This window comes from Olea europaea, chromosome 4, assembly GCF_002742605.1.
Source record: "Olea europaea var. sylvestris chromosome 4, O_europaea_v1, whole genome shotgun sequence".
NCBI lineage: Eukaryota > Viridiplantae > Streptophyta > Magnoliopsida > Lamiales > Oleaceae > Olea > Olea europaea.
Genome location: NC_036240.1, coordinates 15,623,253 through 15,642,399, shown reverse-complemented (window position 1 = coordinate 15,642,399; position 19,147 = coordinate 15,623,253). Strand labels below are relative to the sequence as shown.

At 33.0% G+C, this 19,147-nt stretch overlaps 1 protein-coding gene across 1 annotated transcript; it reads left to right on the top strand.

Moving 5' to 3' along the window:
- Positions 1 to 1,348: 1,348 nt before the first annotated feature.
- Positions 1,349 to 6,841, top strand: LOC111393782 (CSC1-like protein RXW8). The gene is made up of 7 exons (XM_023019484.1): positions 1,349 to 1,547; positions 2,415 to 2,713; positions 3,183 to 3,471; positions 3,799 to 4,077; positions 5,226 to 5,459; positions 5,874 to 6,072; positions 6,475 to 6,841. The coding sequence occupies exons 1-7, from the start codon at positions 1,392 to 1,394 to the stop codon at positions 6,498 to 6,500; spliced, it is 1,482 nt and encodes a 493-aa protein (XP_022875252.1). The 5' UTR covers positions 1,349 to 1,391; the 3' UTR covers positions 6,501 to 6,841.
- Positions 6,842 to 19,147: the final 12,306 nt, after the last annotated feature.

Below are 19,147 nucleotides of genomic sequence, written 5' to 3'. Positions count from 1 at the left end.
CCAATTGACTCCTAGATTTCTTAAATCATCATTCCATTGCCCGTCTCATCTATGGATTATTTGCAACTTGATCCATGAACTTTCATTTTCTTCCACTTTGCCCCTTTTTAATCATTTCTTCCAAATTTCAATATTTTCCATCAAATTGTGACCTAGATCAAAACATAAGAGTAATGAGTGCATTTCGACATCAAATAATTATACGAATGCAACAATTAAGAGGGGAAAATATCATATTTTACACTCTTATCAACGGTCTTTATACGAGGCGTGTTTTGTAAAATTTCTTTTGTTAAAGTGGTGGAGGTATTTTATTCATTTTGTAAATCTTATCCAGGTTGACTACTAACATCTGTTTATCATCTTTCGTAAACTGTAACTTCTAAATATATATTATGTGAAGTGTAATAGAACTCTTTATGCTTTGCGTGATTTGTACATCTCCTTTCACAATATGTGACGTTAAAGAAAATACATTTAGTCTTTGTCATAAATTGAGTTTAGTGATGTTAAATGATTAGCCCACAAATCATGTTTGATAACCTCGAAAAAGTGTAAAGAAGAGAATTGATTCTCATCGATCATCTTTTTTTTTATCAGTAAATATAAATTTCATTGATCAAAACTTTCATATACAAGTACATTAGGCATATCCGGACAAAACAAAGCCAATATTACATACAATTATTCCGGACATACCCCGGCAAAACAAAGCCAATATTATATACAATTACTCTGGGCATACCTGGGTGATTCTCATCTCTCATCTACTTTGGCACGAGGGGTTGAAACTGACAACCATCTTCTTCACAAGCTATTCTGGTCCTAGGACATTCATAGTTAATACATGCACTAATGTGAAGGACTTGAATGGTTCTACTTCCCTTCTTCTCTTTCAAGGTATAATAGGCCATCCAGGAAGTTGATTATTCTGCTAGATACCCTGAATTAGCAGATTATCCACAATATCTTTGGATTTGACTTTTGAGCCATCAACACTAAAATCTTTTTCTTGGGTAAACAATGTGAAGGAAGACTTTTGTTCAGCTGAATCTACTTTGAAGCAGTAGCTTGCTTTTTACGGACCATGAAGAGCTTGTCACATTTGTCGATAAGGGACTTCATAAAATTCTATTCCACACATTTGGTTAAAAGTCATAGATGATTTTTAAGGACATGAGTAGCTACAAGCCTACGAGTTGATAACTTATGTTTAAGCATTTTAAACCAGTAAATTAGACTCCAAAATGGATTCAGATTATTAAAATATCTGAGTTATAGCTATGAGATTTCTTTTACTTTAAACCGTCACCTTCCCCATGTATTCTTTTTCTAAGTGATTGATTTTTTGGTTTTGTTGGGTGCAGACTGACGCTGAGAAGATTTACAATATGCTCAAGTCCAACAGCATGGACCAACATTATGGATCACGACTATTAAGATGTGGCTTTTGTGGAGGAACTTCAACTTCTTTTAAGATCCTTTCTCCCGAGCCTGAAAATGGTAGGACTACAAGCTGCCTTGACAGTCCAGATTTAAGGGAAAAGGTCTGAATTTCTAAAAATATTTACAACCTAGATTAATTTCTTCAGATACCAACTGCACTGTTCTTCTGCTAAATATCATCCAGATTTTCTTTAGTTCATTTTTAGGCTCTTTTGATCCCTAATGGACAATATATTGAGATGTATACCAGCCCATCCCGATCTGGAGCCTAAAAACATTTTCTCGTTTTAAATTTAAATTCAGGATAAAGGAAGTGATATATGTTCATCTCTGTATTCTGCAGTAGTCTAACAGCTTCTATCCTTAAATTACAAATTGAAATAAATTCATTTATACACCATCTAAAATTCAATCTGTCCTCTGTGATATTTATGCCTTGGAAATTAATATTCTACTTGATTGCACCTGTTGGTTCTGTGAATATGTTCTATTGTCTAACTTCTGTATCTGTCAACAGTAGTTGTTGACTCGGTAAATTCTTTCTATTTGAATATATGTTAAATTGGAGTGACTAGTGGTGTGACTTGAGGAAAATCCATCTTGTTTCAAAGGAATTAAATTGTGAAAAGTATGCAGTAATTTGTACAAATGGTCATAAAGGTTTTGAAATCTGAATATGGTCAAATTTAAGTAAGGAAACTTATGCTGAAATTTAGTGGGCATATAAGAGATTCATGTTGATGTTGAAGTGAATTCTTGCAATTAATTTTTATTTGATCTTGTGAAATTGCAATGTGTTTCTTCCTTTGTTAGTGAAGATCATCGTATTGTGTGGAAGTCCCTAATTCCTTTTCATGCATCTGCTGAGCGTGTCATGTTTGTTGCCAGCTAGGTTTTTAGTGCTACTATTGATGGTATTGTCGGATTGAATATCTCAGAAGTTTAAAGCTGACTGATCTTTCCTACAGGAGTGTGGAGTTGCTCTGGTTTTCTTCAGGACACGTTATGCTGCTTTGGTTGCTTCAGAGGGTCTTCAACAACCTAATCCAATGTCATGGGTTACAGACTTGGCTCCAGAACCAAGTGATATATATTGGTCAAACCTATATGTACCGTATCGAATCTTTTGGATCCGTAAGATTGCCATCCTAGTGGCCTTTATTCTGTTTGTTACTTTCTTCCTTATCCCTGTGGTGTTCACGCAAAGTCTTGTTCATCTCGATAAGGTGGAGAAAATATTTCCCTTCATGAAGGACATTACAGAGAGGTAATGTGTTCTACTTTAGAAGTCAGTTCAATTGTCCCTTTTCCGTTACAATTGGTAACTGACATGCATATTTGGTATTGGTTCTTACTCGGTGAAGTAGCAGGAAAGAAGGGCTTCAAGAAAGATTAAAATGGGTGGTGATCAACTAATAACGTTCACTAACCTCAAATGTGTTTATGTACTAGAGAAAATATATGTGCAGATTCTAACATCAGTCTCGGGAAAGCAATTTTACTAAATCCATTTTCAATTTTTATTTGTATTTGAAAGGAAAATATAGCAAATTTAGGGATCCCCATCAGCACGGTTATTTCTCTTCATCTGTCCTTTTTTCCCACTTAACATGTACCACATATTTATATACTTAAAGATTCAAAAGATTAAAAGAAGCAGGTGACAATTTTGTGATCCGCAGATTCTAACTCTAATGACTAGGACTTAAAAAATTTTCCCTTCTGCCTTCTTGCAGGAGGTTTATGAAACAGCTGATAACTGGATATCTGCCAAGCGTAATACTCATGATCTTTTTGTCTATTGTCCCGCCAATTATGATGGTGTTTTCAACATTGGAGGGCTCAATATCTCGTAGTGGCAGGAAAAGAAGTACATGCATTAAAGTCCTTTATTTTGTAATATGGAATGTATTCTTTGCCAATATTTTAACGGAGGCTGCCATTGACCATTATCAAGATTCAATTATGAAATTGGGAGATCCGAAAACGATACCTAACCAGCTTGCCAAAGCAGTTCCATCAACGGTGATCTGTTGTGTCTTAAATTTTCACTTCTTCTCTTATAGTACCATCATGGTTGGTTTTATTCTAGTGTATAAGAATGTATTGTAATGTTGACCTTGAATTGCCATTTTTATTCTTTAAAAATGGTCATCGACATTTGGCCATTCCGTCTCTGAACGTTGAAATAAGCTTTTATGGAACTGGAACTACATTTTTAACCTTTTATTGTCAATATTTTCAGTAAATTTATCCACATAAGATTGGAACTGCTCGTGCTGCATTGTTCATGTTTTCAAACAACCCGTATATTTTGAGATCTCATGGCACTTATGATTTTATTTTTCGCAGGCTACCTTCTTTGTGACTTATGTCCTCACCTCAGGCTGGGCTAGCTTGTCCTGTGAACTGATTCAGCCATTTCCTCTTCTCTACAACTCATTTTATAGATTTATTCTTAGAAACAAGGATGATTCAAGTTATGGCTCTTATACCTTTCCATACCACACAGAAGTTCCAAGAGTCCTCCTCTTTGGACTTCTGGGCTTCACTTGTTCAGTATTGGCTCCTTTGATATTGCCCTTCTTGCTGGTTTACTTTTTCCTTGCCTATTTGGTGTACCGTAATCAGGTGAGCATTTCCTATGGATGTGTTCCACTCTTTCTAAACCTTTTCCAGTTCACACAGTTAAGAATGATCGCACAAGTTTTTGTAACATGCATTAATGTCTTTTCCCTCACAAGAACTTTTTTTATGTTTGTTGACTTGTATACAGATTTATTTTACTTTAATTCTTTTCAGAAGTTCTGCTAGTGTAAAGAAGTATGAATTTTGTTATTCGTATTTTCACTATGTGCTTTTGTCTTTTGTTTAGAGTATTGTAAAACTTGCGTCTTTTATGTTCACCTATTTGAAAGGCTCATGTTCCTTGTCTCCTGTTCTGATCATTTATGCTTGATTTGCGCATGATTACTGAGTTATTTCTTGATAGAGACGGTGGTACATTGAGACATCTCTTAGAAATTTTATTTACTTCACACTATAATGCTAACAGTTAGAAAATCTCTGTGTCTGTGTGCTTGTACCATGTACTTGACCATCTTCGTGCAATTTCTCTTCTGCGTTGTTCATGCATACAGTAATATACACTGATAATTTTGAAGTGCAGGAAAAAAATGCATTATAAGATATAACACACTGTTGTCTAGTTATGTGGAATATCTATCATTTGGTGTAACTATTATGACTAATGTTTTTAATCTCTAGATGCCTGATTACTGTGTTTCCTGATAGATTTTATTGGATAATCATGTGAAAAATTTCGTGAATCTTCTATTGACCTCTAACCAGTGTTTCTGATGTAGAATGGTAGACTGGAAGAGATTACAGGAAGAAGAATTAGGGAGAGAGAGAGAAACATTACTATAGAAAAATCTCAATAGTATTGAATACCAAAAATCAATGTCTGAAATATTCAACAATAGTATTCCTATTTATTATAATTAACTCTAGCAAAAGGGGTAAGTTAATAAAATAAACATAAAAATTATTATTATTATTACTTTCTCCTTCTTGGTTCTGTGGATACAAAGGTAATATAGGGGGAGTAGATAAGACGATGAGTTTCTCTTCGTAAAGTTTCAATTGACTTTCTCCTCATCTTATTTTTGGCCGGGGGGATTCCCCTTTTTTTTTTCCTCTGATCTTTTTCTTCTATTTCTGGCATTCTTGAAATTGCTTTTTGGATTGTCATTCCAATTTGGAAATGTATGTTTCAGATTCTTGATGTATATGTCACAAAATATCAAAGTGGGGGGCTGTATTGGCCAATCATACACAATACAACAATATTTTCATTGGTGCTGACACAAATAATAGCTTTGGGAGTTTTTGGAATCAAACGGTCACCAATTGCATCGAGTTTCACCATTCCACTGATCATATGCACGCTCTTGTTCCATGAGTATTGCAGGCAACGATTTCACCCAGTATTTAAGAAGACGCCTGCAAAGGTAATTTCTGGCAGGCAAAGACACTACTACATAGGATAAATAACATTGCTAGTTACTCTTCTTATGGAGAAATTTCATGCTAGCTGTTGAACTTTATTTTCTTCCAAATTAGTCGCCGAAGTTTGCCTTTTGTTTCAATTTGGTCACATAGTTAAAAATCCATTAGTTTTTCCAATGGAATGTCCCACAGGAAAGGCTTCATACTTATCTTCTATGGGAGACATTCTATTGTAGAAACTAAAGGATTTTAAGTGATCAAACGAAATAAAAAGCAAACTTGAGTAACCCCGAGCATTGTTCAACCCTACTCTACACTTAAGGATAGTACATTTTTGCACGAAAAAGAAAAAGAAACACAAGTTTTATCTATTTTTCATGACATTAGTTATCTGTAACATGCTAGTATCTTTACAGACAATCATTGATATGGATCGGGAAGATGAGCATTCTGGGAGGATGGAAGAGATTTATCAGAAACTTCCATCTGCTTATTTCCAAATCAACTCAGAATCAAGGAGTTTGGGTAAATCTTTGGAACTGAATTGCCCCGAGATTCAAGCTAATAGCAGGGAAACTGGGAACATCAGCAGGCTCGAAGATCTAGAGACTCCAGGTTTGATCCTCAGTTTCTTTGAATTTCTTTTTAAATTTACTTATTTACGTACATAGGTGTAAAGTGGGCTAGATTGTCCAAGCCCAGGTGGGCTGACATGACATGGCTCGGACGAGCCATTTGGCTAGAGCGAGCCCTCTAATATTTCCTGAAAAGAAGTAAGGGTAAAGGATGGGAGACAGATATTATTTGTTGGGTCTTGGGAGTTGGGACTCATCAATGCCCCTCGGGTTTTGATTGTTGGCTTTTTTAATTTTTGTTTAAATTTTCCATGCAAGATATATAAATAAAAATGTGACACTTCAACTTTTATCCCAGTTAACCTGGCACGCTTGGAAAGAACGCTTTATACACTTCTTAACAAACATCTTCATTCACTGTTCTCAATTTGTTGCTTCACAGGAAAAATGTCTGCTCGACTACCTTAATAATCTGGGGTTGGACGCAGCCGTTGGAGATAGAATTGCACGTAAAGCAGATTGAATGATTCGTATATGCATAATTTGTGCCTTTCTTGTCAATTCATATGTGCGATTGTCTTGAGTTTGGAATCCGACATGCACATTTATGAGGTTTGTATAAAAAAGGACGCTCGCGGAGCCCTTTGTAAACTTTATAGCAACAAGTTAGTAGCTGTGTGCCTGTGTATGGATATTAATGTTGTGTATATCCAATTTTTGACTCGTGTACAGGATGAAGAGAAGTGCAAGCATCTGAAATTTGGTTGTTGCATAAACATTGATGTTATGTATGAATGCCAATTTACATAGCCGTTGAGAAAATTGCACATTTTATTGAGATGCCTTCTGGGGGTAATATAGGGATGTGAACGAATCGAGTCAAGTTGACTTGCGAGCCGAAGCTCAAAACTCGGTCTTGACTTGAGTAAAAATGATTTAAGCTTTTTTGGCTTCGAGTGTCAAAAAATCTAGGCTCGACTCCAGCAAAGTCGGGCGGAGACAAATCCAATGTTTTTTTTTAAGAATTTAAAATGTGTAATTTATACAAATTATAAATTAAATAAAAGGAACACCCTTCCTCTTTTCTAAGAATTGGGATCAACTACAATCAATGTAGGCGAAGTTAAATTAAATACGAATAAAATATTTCTTATACAATTTTTCTTCATACAAATAAATTAAAAAAATGTATTTTTTAAAAATATTACGTATTTTTTCCTAACTAGTGTTGCCTTAACAAGCTAGCTGCACGTAGATGCCTTTTATCATTTCAATGATTTTTTTTTTTAATTCTATTTTTGTTATGAGTTGAAAATGGCCTGTGACACTAGTCGGCTTAGATGGCTCCTTGACTGGAGTAGAGCCTACTTGGGTTTTTTCAAAGCCAAGACACAAGCTGCTCGGGCCTGCAAGCCAAATTTACACAACTAGGGTGATAGCATCTTCCTAATCCCATGTTTGTCACTCATTATTTGAAAAACTAAAGAGTTTTGAATAGTATTTCTTCAAAAATGTGTGATTAAAAAATAAAAAAGTTATATTAGTTTATATTTAGAATATTTTATTTTATGAATGTGTGATGGAGAATGATACTATAACAAATAATTTAAAACTTTACAAGGGGCCAAATATGCACTAAATGTAGCTCTCTCTCTCTCTCTCTCTCGATCGATAATATTTATTAATGCTACTATTTTTACTTAATAGGTAAATTTAGACATAGGACAAGCCAAAACCATGGAAGGATTTTCATTTAGAGTAACTCTTTAGGTGAGAGAAAAATATATCCATCTTTCAAAAATGTTGATATAATGGTCATTAGACATAATGTTAAGTTTATTTTAAAACAAAATGTCTCATTCATCTGTTTGCCAAATTAATTAATGGTTAATAAATAGAATTTATGAAATGTATGGAAAATAAAAATATGCTATTTGTACACAGCGCTTGACACTCTGGTGTACGAGCCCTCTCACATGAGGAGGGCCCACTACAGTAAAAAAATCGTGAGATCCCTCATCATGTGAGGAGAGTGTACACTATAATGTCAATTTCGATGTACGTGTAGCAAAATTCTGGATAATAATAAATTGTAATTAAGAATGTGTGATTGAAATTATTGTTTGACGTCGGCTGAATCATAAATCATCTATAAATTTAGTCATATGTCATGATTAGTAGTCACCTATTGAAACGGAAGGCTGTCTTCCAAGATAGTATCAATTTAAACCACATGACAATTTCTAAACTAATAAAAAATAAATAAATAAAAACATCATCTATATCCTTGTTGAACCTTTAAGTTTCTATGCTCTGTTTGATTCTCATTTTTTTCAAAATATATTTTCTCTTTCTTCTTTTTAATTATACATTCTTTATTAAGAAAATATTACACGTAAATCAAAAAAAATTTCTTATTTCTCAACTACACGTTTTTCATCAATCTACTATTTTTAAAATGCAATTTAAAAAAAAAAATAAAAATAGGGCTCAAACACTCTCCAGTATTTTTTACTGTCATTTGGCATCAAATAATAACCTATGTTTTTATTGCCGAAAATGGCTATTGACCTTGTTGGGTTGTGATGACTTCTTCTCCTTTCTAGGGCAATGATGATTATCGGGCTAAAGCCCAATGCTGGTTTTCAAAGTAACTACAAGTGAAAATTACACCAATCACTACAAGTTAAATTAATATGCAAATTTTACATTTGCAACTTTTTTAATTCCAAATCTACTACAATATCTATAGTAAAAAATGATAAATAATAAATATATTCACTCCTATCACTAATTAAAGAAAAAGTTACAATCACTCTATCAAACGTGACATATCAAATACTACACATATGCCACCCATCAAATCCCTAACCCCACCCCAAATCATGTCCAAAATTCTCCAACCTTCATCCTCTCCATTTTAGTAGAGATCAAGAAGAATTGATTCCAAGAAATCTTCATTCATTGTAGAGTAATGGTAACAGGTCACACGGCTACTTGTTCGGAGGCCATAGTTGTAGATATGAAGATCCCCAAAATACCAATGGGGCTAAGAGGAGTATAGAAACCATTGTTCTCAGCTCTAGTTCTAATAAGAAGAAGTTGGCTCGAAAATATCAACCACAAGTAACAAACATCACTATATATATACGAATTTGATCTCTTAAGTATCGGCACTTAATTTATACTAAGTACCATGCTTAGGGGGCGCACTACAATCGGTAGTGTAATTAGTTTTAAAACAACCATTATCTTTTATCAACTATTGTAATATGCCATGTAACTCGATACTTAGGAGATCATGACTATATATTGTACACACACACACACACCATATATATATATATATATATATATATATATATATACACACACATATACATATACATGCGAATTTGAAGTTTGTTTTTCAACAATTATTAGTCTTTGCTTTTTTTCACTAAAGGCAAAAAACTGAACTTTTGGAATATATAAGATCACAGAATGCAATAAATCTGTAATACTTTCTTTTGACATGTTGTATATGTATTTTATCCCCATCCGAGATCCGATAATTAGGTACGAGCATAAATGACTATTCTGCTTTTCTAATTATTCTCATTAACTTAAATTTCATTTTCTTCAACGGTCCTATGAACTAATAACAGATATTGAAGTTTAGCCGAAGCTAAATATTGAGCTCATATTTTAACCGTTCAATAAAAAATACTTAAATAGTCACTCTATCCATTTTTTAGGGTGACAATTTTCGACACAAATTCATGTTCTCTACTCCGCTCATTCTCCAGTTCCCAATTCATCGAGATAGTTGACCAATTAAATTGATCTCACTCATTGATGAATCAAAGAACCATTAAAATCACGAAAAGATATATATAATCGTCTCAAGGGATTTAGATGAAATATATAGCGGTTTAGTGAAATTTAATTCTCCACACGATCATACTATAAAATTAAATTCGATACGCGATCCGTTCAATACACTCCAAATGTAATATGTCACCTTTAACTATTTCTATGATAAAGACAAATCACAAATCTAAATAGTACATTGGTCAACACTACAATATTCTAGTACAAGGTGTCAACCCTTAAACATTAGTTGTGAACAAATTATTGATAATCAAAATATAAGTTGTGTCATACTTTACTTCTCAATGCAAGTACCTAACTTATATTATCTCAAGTGATTATAGGTACTTTAATTTGCATGCTCAATAATAAATAATGCAATAAAATAACAATTTATTTATTATAAATGATTATTTTATCACAGCAAAATATACTATATGAGCATACGACCCAACAGTTGACGATTAGAATAACAGAATGCATGGGGAACACAAATCAGTATTACAGGAAGTTGAGTGACCTGAATAAGGACCTTTTCCTGATAATCGTCCAAGAGTTCAGCATATTACCGGAGTTAAGAACAATTCCTTAATATTTTTATGAAAGAACAGGATTGCATTCAAGATTTATTGAGCCGATCCATAACCTGCCTAGTTTCTCTACTTTGTCTAAGCCCAAAGATTCATCTTTCGGCAAATGCTTAACAAGTGGATCAGTATGATAAGATTCTGCTTTAGTAGTCACTTTTTTTTTTTTTTTTTTTATCCTTTTTCTGGACAATATCAGAATCCTCTTGATTAACCATATACACAAATAGACTGCATGTAAATTTACTACCAGTGGACTTCATCATCATAGTAATAAATTAACCAATATGTCCAAGACAATCCATAGCCACCAAAACTTATCCCGATTTTCAGCCGCCTCTTGAATGTAGCATTCTTTCTTTTAGAAAAATCCTTATACACAACAATAACTTCCTTGGAATTCATATGCATTTCATTGAAGATACTGGTTCATTTACGGTTAAACACTTAAACATACTCATAAGAAGCCATTCTTGAATCTATTTGATCTTTATCCACTTCCTCATATTCAGCAGTCAAAGCTTTATCAATGAAAATCCTGTTGGTTAATGAATTTTAATCATCACAATAGGAAATTAATTTTCTTTTGAATATTAAAACCATGTAAATAAGGATTTTATTGATTTTGAGATAATTGGATTATAAAATACTCACATATAGAAAGGGGAGATGATAACCTTTTGGAGGAGCTTTTAATAGTTTAGCCAATTGCTTCCTCCCTTAGATCTTCTCCCTTGTTCTTCACTAGGTGTATTTCCTTTTCAAGAAAGTGAAAAGTGGCTAATCCTAATTCTCATATAAAATATGTCAATAAAGTACATATTTATAATACCCTATTAGAGTTTGAAAATTGCACAAATTTTCTTGGACTTTATTGTAGTAGACCAATTAAGTCACACACATTTTATTGGAGTCAAGAGAGAGGGACCTAACCGAACTCACATGACCCAAGCTCTAATAGATATTTTCAATTGGGTCAACTCTTGACTAATTGAGATACATCTATTAATCCCGGTTTATTCTACCAAAAAATCGAGATTATACTCTCGAGTCGAATGATAGTTATAGAAGCAAATTATGATCCAATAATAATATCCTCTGATTATTGTTCCACAAGTCAACCTTCATTTGACCGCCAATATGTCGAAATTGACAAAATGACCGTTTTGCGCTTCAACATGTATTACCCTCTAAGTCCTATTTTTTATACGGCAAATTCGTTGTGATTAAATCACAATGTAAAGTCCAACGATCTCATCGTCGACCTGCTGAGCTCAGATTGAATTTGCCTAGGAAAATATCTTAGAGTGACAATCGACTCATCTCAATGATTAATGGATTCCACTATTGTAAGTATATGATCTCTAATTGTTTTGGCCCGATTCTCAAAGTACCGAGATCAATCTTCTATTTAAAACTTCACTCATTGGTACCTCAAAAAACTTGAACTAGCAATCAAAGGTACATTACTCACTTAGAATTTAGGTGACCTGTTTGATAATCAAATAGAGTCTCATTTCAAACGGTCACAAATGAGTCATCTATTCGGTCCCGTTTAATGTGCATCAAAACACATTATTGTTCCTATTTCAAGATCTAGACAAATCTTAATAAGAACAATACAATCTTATCAACATAAAGCGTACAACATAAATCGTCCAACTTTATGAACTGATTGTGAACGACATAATTTTGATCACATCACGAATTGTGTCTTACTATATCCAATCCATCAAGTATACAATTTATGATATCCTATATGATCATGGAACCTTAGATAATCACTTCAATTTATAACACACAAATAAATGAACGTCAATTTATAATGTGATTTTACAGAACGCTACTCGAAGAATGAGCATCAAGCTAACAAATCCACCATGTGAGAGATATGGTTACTCAATCCACTGGGAAGAAATTATATCATCCATTTCGAAATACAATTCAAATATTGGTGGTAGCAAATAAATTTAATTTTTTAAATGTTAAAACTCATAAATTGTACATATTTACTGTCACAAGCCATGCAGCTCCTTTTTCTTTCATTCTCATTTTTAGGTAACCACAATAATTTCTTTGAGCAATATGTCAATTTATAAGCAGCGGCGCGGAGGGAGGACTTAGATCTCACGAGCCTAATTTAAATTTCTACAAAAAATTGACATACTAACAATGTAAACAAAACAAAACAAAACAAAATATATAAAATTAGAATTTTCTAGATTTCCTTGGGAATTAAGTAAAATTAATTATTAGGAAAATGAGATGCCTCCACCGCCATTTTGTTTGTATAAATAGGAGCTGCCACCTTCAGTGTACTAGCCAATTGGAAAGAAATAGCTCCCACCTTCCATTGTAAACCATTTCCATTACATTCATTGTAATTCTATTTCTAATAAATTACTTATTTGCTCTTTCAACTATCTTGTTCAAGTAAAATGCTCCCTGCTATTTACATCCCCAAAAATATCCCATATAAATCTCACTAAAACCATTTAATTTAAATATATTCATTTAATCTACTTATTATAAAAATCATCGGTGGTATCAAAGCTATGTTTGATTGATATTGGGCATAAGCATATACTATGGTAGAGGCTTTCTGCTCATCAATTCTTATGGATGGTAAAAATACCTATCAAACCCGATACCAGCGATTACCCGCTTAATCAGGTCGGGTACGAGGTGGGGAGTTCTACCCCAAGGCGGGTACAAGTAATGGGGTCCTGCCCCGCCTCATTTAATATTTTTTTTAAGAATACTTTATTTTAAATAGAAAAACTCCACTAAATTTCATTAATTCTAATAGAATATGGCAACTAAAATTATCTAAAAAATATGATAAACAACAAAACCCTTAGTTTACCAAATATATTCGAATAATTTAGCTTTTCAAAATAAATTAATTAATTAAAAAATTTAATAATTATATTATTGTCTCACTTGAATGAATGGGGGCAATAGAATGAATTATCAAAAATTTTAAAAAAAAATTAAGGCGAGTACAAGGCGGTGCAGGATGGGGGATCCTGCCCCTAACCCGCCTCATTGTCATCCCTATCAATTCCTATCCCAATATTTAATGGAGACAACTATGATTTTTTGTCCATTAAAACGAGGACCTACTTTTGTGCACAACATTTATGGGATGTCGTCAATTACAAATATACTAACCCGGATGACATTTCCACTCTAACTGTCTCACCGAAGAAGAAACTTAAAGAGAATTAACAAAAAGATTCTGTAGCATTACTTTTTCTACAAATGAGCTTGAAAGACACTTATTTTTCGAGAATAATGGGAGCCAAAATGGCAAAAGAAGTTTGGGACAAACTAAAGAAGCAGTTCTACAATAGTTACAAAGTACATACTTGTCGTCTTCAAACTTTAAGACGGAATTTTGAAAATCTAAAAACAAAAAATTTTGAAACCTTGAAAGATTATTATTCAATAATAAATGAAATAGTAATTCAACTAAAATCTTATGGAGATGATGTTCCTAAAAAGAAAGTTGTTAGAAATTTTTAATTAATTATGCAGAAAAATTTGATCTAATGTTGCAGCTATCAAAGAATATGAAGATATAGATAAATTAATAATTGTAGGATTAATGGGTTTACTGGAAGCTCATGAAAAAATATTAGAAAAGCGTAATGAAATTGACAACAGATAACACTTTTCTATCTAAAGTTAATAATCGATTTAAGAAATCTAAAGAAATAATTCTAAAAATAAAGAAACTCAAGGAAAACAAATGGATAAAAGTTGAAAGTATTCTCCATGTGGTATTTGTAAAAGAAAAAATTATTTGGAGAAGGATTGTTGGTTTAGAGGAAAACCATAGTGCTATAGCCGTAAAAATTTGAATATGAAGAAATTTTTTATAGTTTTAAACAAAATTATTAAGCTAATTTCTCTGAAAAATGATGTAGAATGAAATCTATTTTATGCCTCCAATAAGGATGCATCTGAAGACAAACTGGATATGTAGTATCTAGAAAGTGGCTATAATAACAACATGATGAAAGATGAAACTATTTTCACAGAATGAAGTCTATTTTATGCCTCAAAAAATGAAAATTCATAATGAAAATTTTATAGAGGCAACAGGCAAATGCACTGTTGTCGTTGACACAACAATGGGTAACAGATACATCAGCGAAGTTCTCTTGATCCCTACAATAGATCAAAACCTATAAGTATAGATTAGATGATGGAGAAAGGATATACTTTACATTTTGAAGAAAATTCTTGTACTATCTATGACAAGAAAAATAAATTTCTTATAATAGCAAAAGTCTAAAAGTGGGAGAATGGATAATTTCCAATCCAACGGAGATACGCAAACAATACAGCAATGATAGCGCAAGTGGACGAGTCGTAGCTGTGGCATAGAAGATTTGTATATTTTTACTTTCACGGGTTGAAAATCCTGTAGCAAAGAGCATGATGAGAGATTTACCAGTTATAAAGAAGATTAAAAAAGTTTGCGAAGGATGTTTGCTTGGGAAACAACATCGTTAACTATTTTCATTCAAAAAATCATAGAGAGCCAATTATCATTAGAGTTGATACATACTGATGTATACAGTCCAATGCATACTCCATCACATGAGCAAAATAGGTACTTCATTCTCTTCATAGATGATTAGACGAGAATGACATGGGTATAATTTTTGAGCAAGAAATCCCAAGCTTTTGAGATTTTCAAGAAGTTCAAAAGCTATGTCGAAAGGCAAAGTGGTCACAATATTAGGACAATTAGAAGCGAAAGAGACAAAGAATATACATTAAATGAAATCAATAAGTTTTGTGAAGATAAAGGAATAGACTCACTATCGGATAGTTACTAGAACACGATGGTGTATCAGAAAGAAAAAATAATAGAGTAACGAAGATAGCTAAAGCTATACTAATTGAGAAAGGTCTTCCAAAAAACCTTCTTGGTAGAAGCGATAAGCACCATAGTCTACTCATTAAATTGATGTTCGATCAAAGCTATGCAAGACAGAACACCAGTGAATGCATTAAGCAGACGAAAACCATCAACAAAGCATCTTGGAGTTCTGTATTGCACCTGCTACACATGCATTTCACAATAAAAAAGAGGTAAGTTGGATGAGAAGATGGAAAAAATGGATCTTTCTGGATTATAGCACTCAATATAAAGGCTATCGAGTCTATAACTCGAGAACAAAAAAGCTAATTATCAGTCAAGACACTAAGTCTGATGAGAATACCGCCTAGAGATTAGCTAAGTTGAAAGAAAAGCTATTAGCATCCCAACAAAATCACAAAAACATGAGGATGACATCAAGGAGAATAATAAACCAGAGTCCACACAGAATGCAATGACAAAAAAGCCTATTGACTTACCAGAATCATCACAAACAAAAACGCGAAGATTATCAGAAATATATCAGAGCTGCAACTTGATGATCATAGAACCTGAAAACTATGAAACTGCTTCAAAGCAACCAGAATGGATAAAAACTATGGACGAAGAAAATAAAAATGATTGAGAAAAATAACACGGGACAACTTACAGATCTTCCTCAAGACAAAGAAGTCATAGGAGTTAAATGGATCTAAAGACAAAGCTTAACGCTGATAGCTCAATCTAAAAGTACAAAGCCAGGCTAGTTGCTAGAAGACTCTCACAATAGTTTGGCATCGATTACAATAAGATATTTACTCCAGTTGCTCGACTTGATATTATAAGGATGCTGATTGCATTAGCCGCAAAAAAGAATGGAAAGATTTTTTAGCTAGACGTGAAATCAGCTTTTCTCAATGGCTATCTTTAAAAGAAATTTTATGGAGCGCAACATCATGGTACATGATACAAGGTAAAGAAGATAGAGTTGTCAAACTAAATAAGGTACTTTATGGATTAAAACAAGCTCTGCAAGTGTGGTATAGCAGAATATACAACCATTTCACTGAGGAAAGATTCGAAAGGAGTTAAAGTAAACTAACTCTATACATTAAAAACAAGGTACAAATAGTACACTTATAATCTCTCTATAATTTGACGATCTCATCTATACGGGAAATGATAAAAAGATGATCAAGAAATTCAAGGAAGATATGATGAAAATATTTGAGATGACTGATCTTTGAGATAACTCAAATTGAAGATGGGATCTTCATTGTTCAAAAGAAGTATATTACTATTCTCATATAGAATTTCAAGATGGAAGGTTGCAATACTATTAGATAGCAACAAATCACTTAAAAGGAAGTGTACTCTAAAAGTAAGCAGTTCACAATTTCTAAGCCTAATTGGAAGTTTATTAGGTCTTAATTTCTGTTATCCTAGGTCCTCAATAGTGCACGCATCTTTTAGGAAGTCTTGATCTCATTGCATTTGATTTAAACATTGAAGGAACATTTTAACGAAGACGTAGAGAACAACGAGAAGCAAGAAGACAATCTCAAGTTGAGTTGGCACAACTATGGAAAAATATTGCTCCTAATGCTCCACCTGAAAATATTCCATGGGGTGGAACTGAGTTAAGTGGGAAGAGTTTAAGATCCAATAGTAAATGAAGATGATAATCTTTTGAGGACATCTTCATTCCTTCCATTGTGGAGAATCAATCAAGCAATATGTATCCATTGTATAGTCATCCGAACGTTCAACTTTGACCCGGCGTAATCAATTTATTCTCTAACATCATATCATTATGTAAGAGAGTCGATGAAAATCCACATTTTCATGTTGCACGCTTCATGAAAATTTGTAGCAACTTAAAATATGAAGGTGTGATTGTGAAAGCAATCCAGATGAGGTTTCTTGTGCATACATTGAAGGATAAAGCATGACAATGGTTTGGCACTTCACCTCCGGGAAGCATCACTAGTTTGGCAGAGTTTGTACAAAATTCACTAAAAAGTTCTTTCCACCCACTAGAGTCGCTAAACTCAAGCATGATATAACTATTTTGCAACAACTTGACTCGAAAAGCTTTCATGATGCTTGGGAGAGATTAAAAGACATGTTTAAAAAATGTCTAAATCATGGAATTATTATAGGAGTACAGTCAACGATTTCTATGCCGGTTTGAATCCTTCACACCGTTCTAATGCCTATATTGTTGTGAGAAGCTAATTTGAGTAAGCAAGCCTTACTCGTTATAAATGTGGAGGAAATGATCTATCAAAACAATTGTAAGTATCGTCTCTGTCCAACTATGTCTCGTGGTGGAGTTGATGTTGAAAATAAGCTTAATCTCACTTATTTAATTCACCGTTTGGGTTGGGAAGGAGAAAGTATTAAAATCAAGAGAATAACACGATTGGGGAGAGATTATACAAGCATACTTGGAATTTGATATTAATTGGAAAAATGTACTTTGGGAATTTAAGTGTCTAATTGATTCAAATAGCATCGGTAGAATTGTGAATGATTAAAACACATACTCAAAAATTGAATATACAACATATAGAGTTTGTGAAATAATAATTCATTCTTATATTTCATTAATTTATTTGAATTTTGAGATTTAGTTATTCACTTTAGGATAGTGTTTAATAACACATGTCAACTTGAGTATATGTGTATAATATTTAGTTGGGTCTTTATTTTTCTTTATTCGAGGAAGAATAAATATTCAAGTTTGGTAGTGATTGACAAATGTAATTTTGCACTTATTTGGGTCACCAAGGGTGGACTTTTTGGAGTGCTTTTGAGAGTTAGGTACTTAATTTTATGTGTTTGTTTTAGGAGAGTATCAAATGACAAAGGGTGAAAATGAATGAGTTTTGATTAAAAAAAAGGATTGAAGATGGATGAATTTTGGAACTTAGGGATCATTGTACTAAATTTGGAAGTTGAAAGGGCTTAAAATTCAATATTGAAGGACTTAGGCTAAACAAGAAACAGAACCAAGGACTGAATTGCACTAAACTAGAAAGCTGCAAGGCAATGAATTGAAATTTCAACAAAAATTTGTTTTCCTAATTGTACTCAAACTCCAATTTCTAACATTATGGGGGCATGATAAAGGTCTATTAATAGGATGTATTCTTCTTTTGGGAAGACACATTCTTGAAGCAAAATACACACTTCTTCCCTAGATTCTCAAGATTGGGGGCTAAAGAAGATTTACAATAATCAAGGAAGGGGTTGAAGAAAAATTGTTGGGATTCATGTAGCAAGTAACAACAATAACTCATATTCCTTTTGGTCGTTTAATTACCCGCAAGTGAACAAGATAATGAACAAGTAATAAAGTGGTTTGTAGAGTGTCGAACACACGAGAACTATGTGTTTGATCAAGTTAAAACTAACACTACACTTAATCAAATGGCAAAATCGAGTTGTAATTAAAAACTATTAAATCTATCAACTAACTTAAAAGCAATGTGAAGAAAATTTATCAAATTTGCAAAAAATAAAAATAAAAATAGTGTTAAGATGTAGAATCCTCCTTAGTAATCCATTTTTAATTCGATAATTTAAATTGACAATTTGAAATCATGCTTGTTAGTCAATATTCCTATTTTAATTGAAAATCTCTCTCGACAGTTGTCAAATCTATTTCCTCACACGGCCTTCCTATCTCTCGATAAAAGATACGAACGTGATAAATGCATTATATGAGCTAGAATATCTTATAAAACCATGTGAAGCATAGAGATATATCTCTATCATCTATCGAACCTCACAAT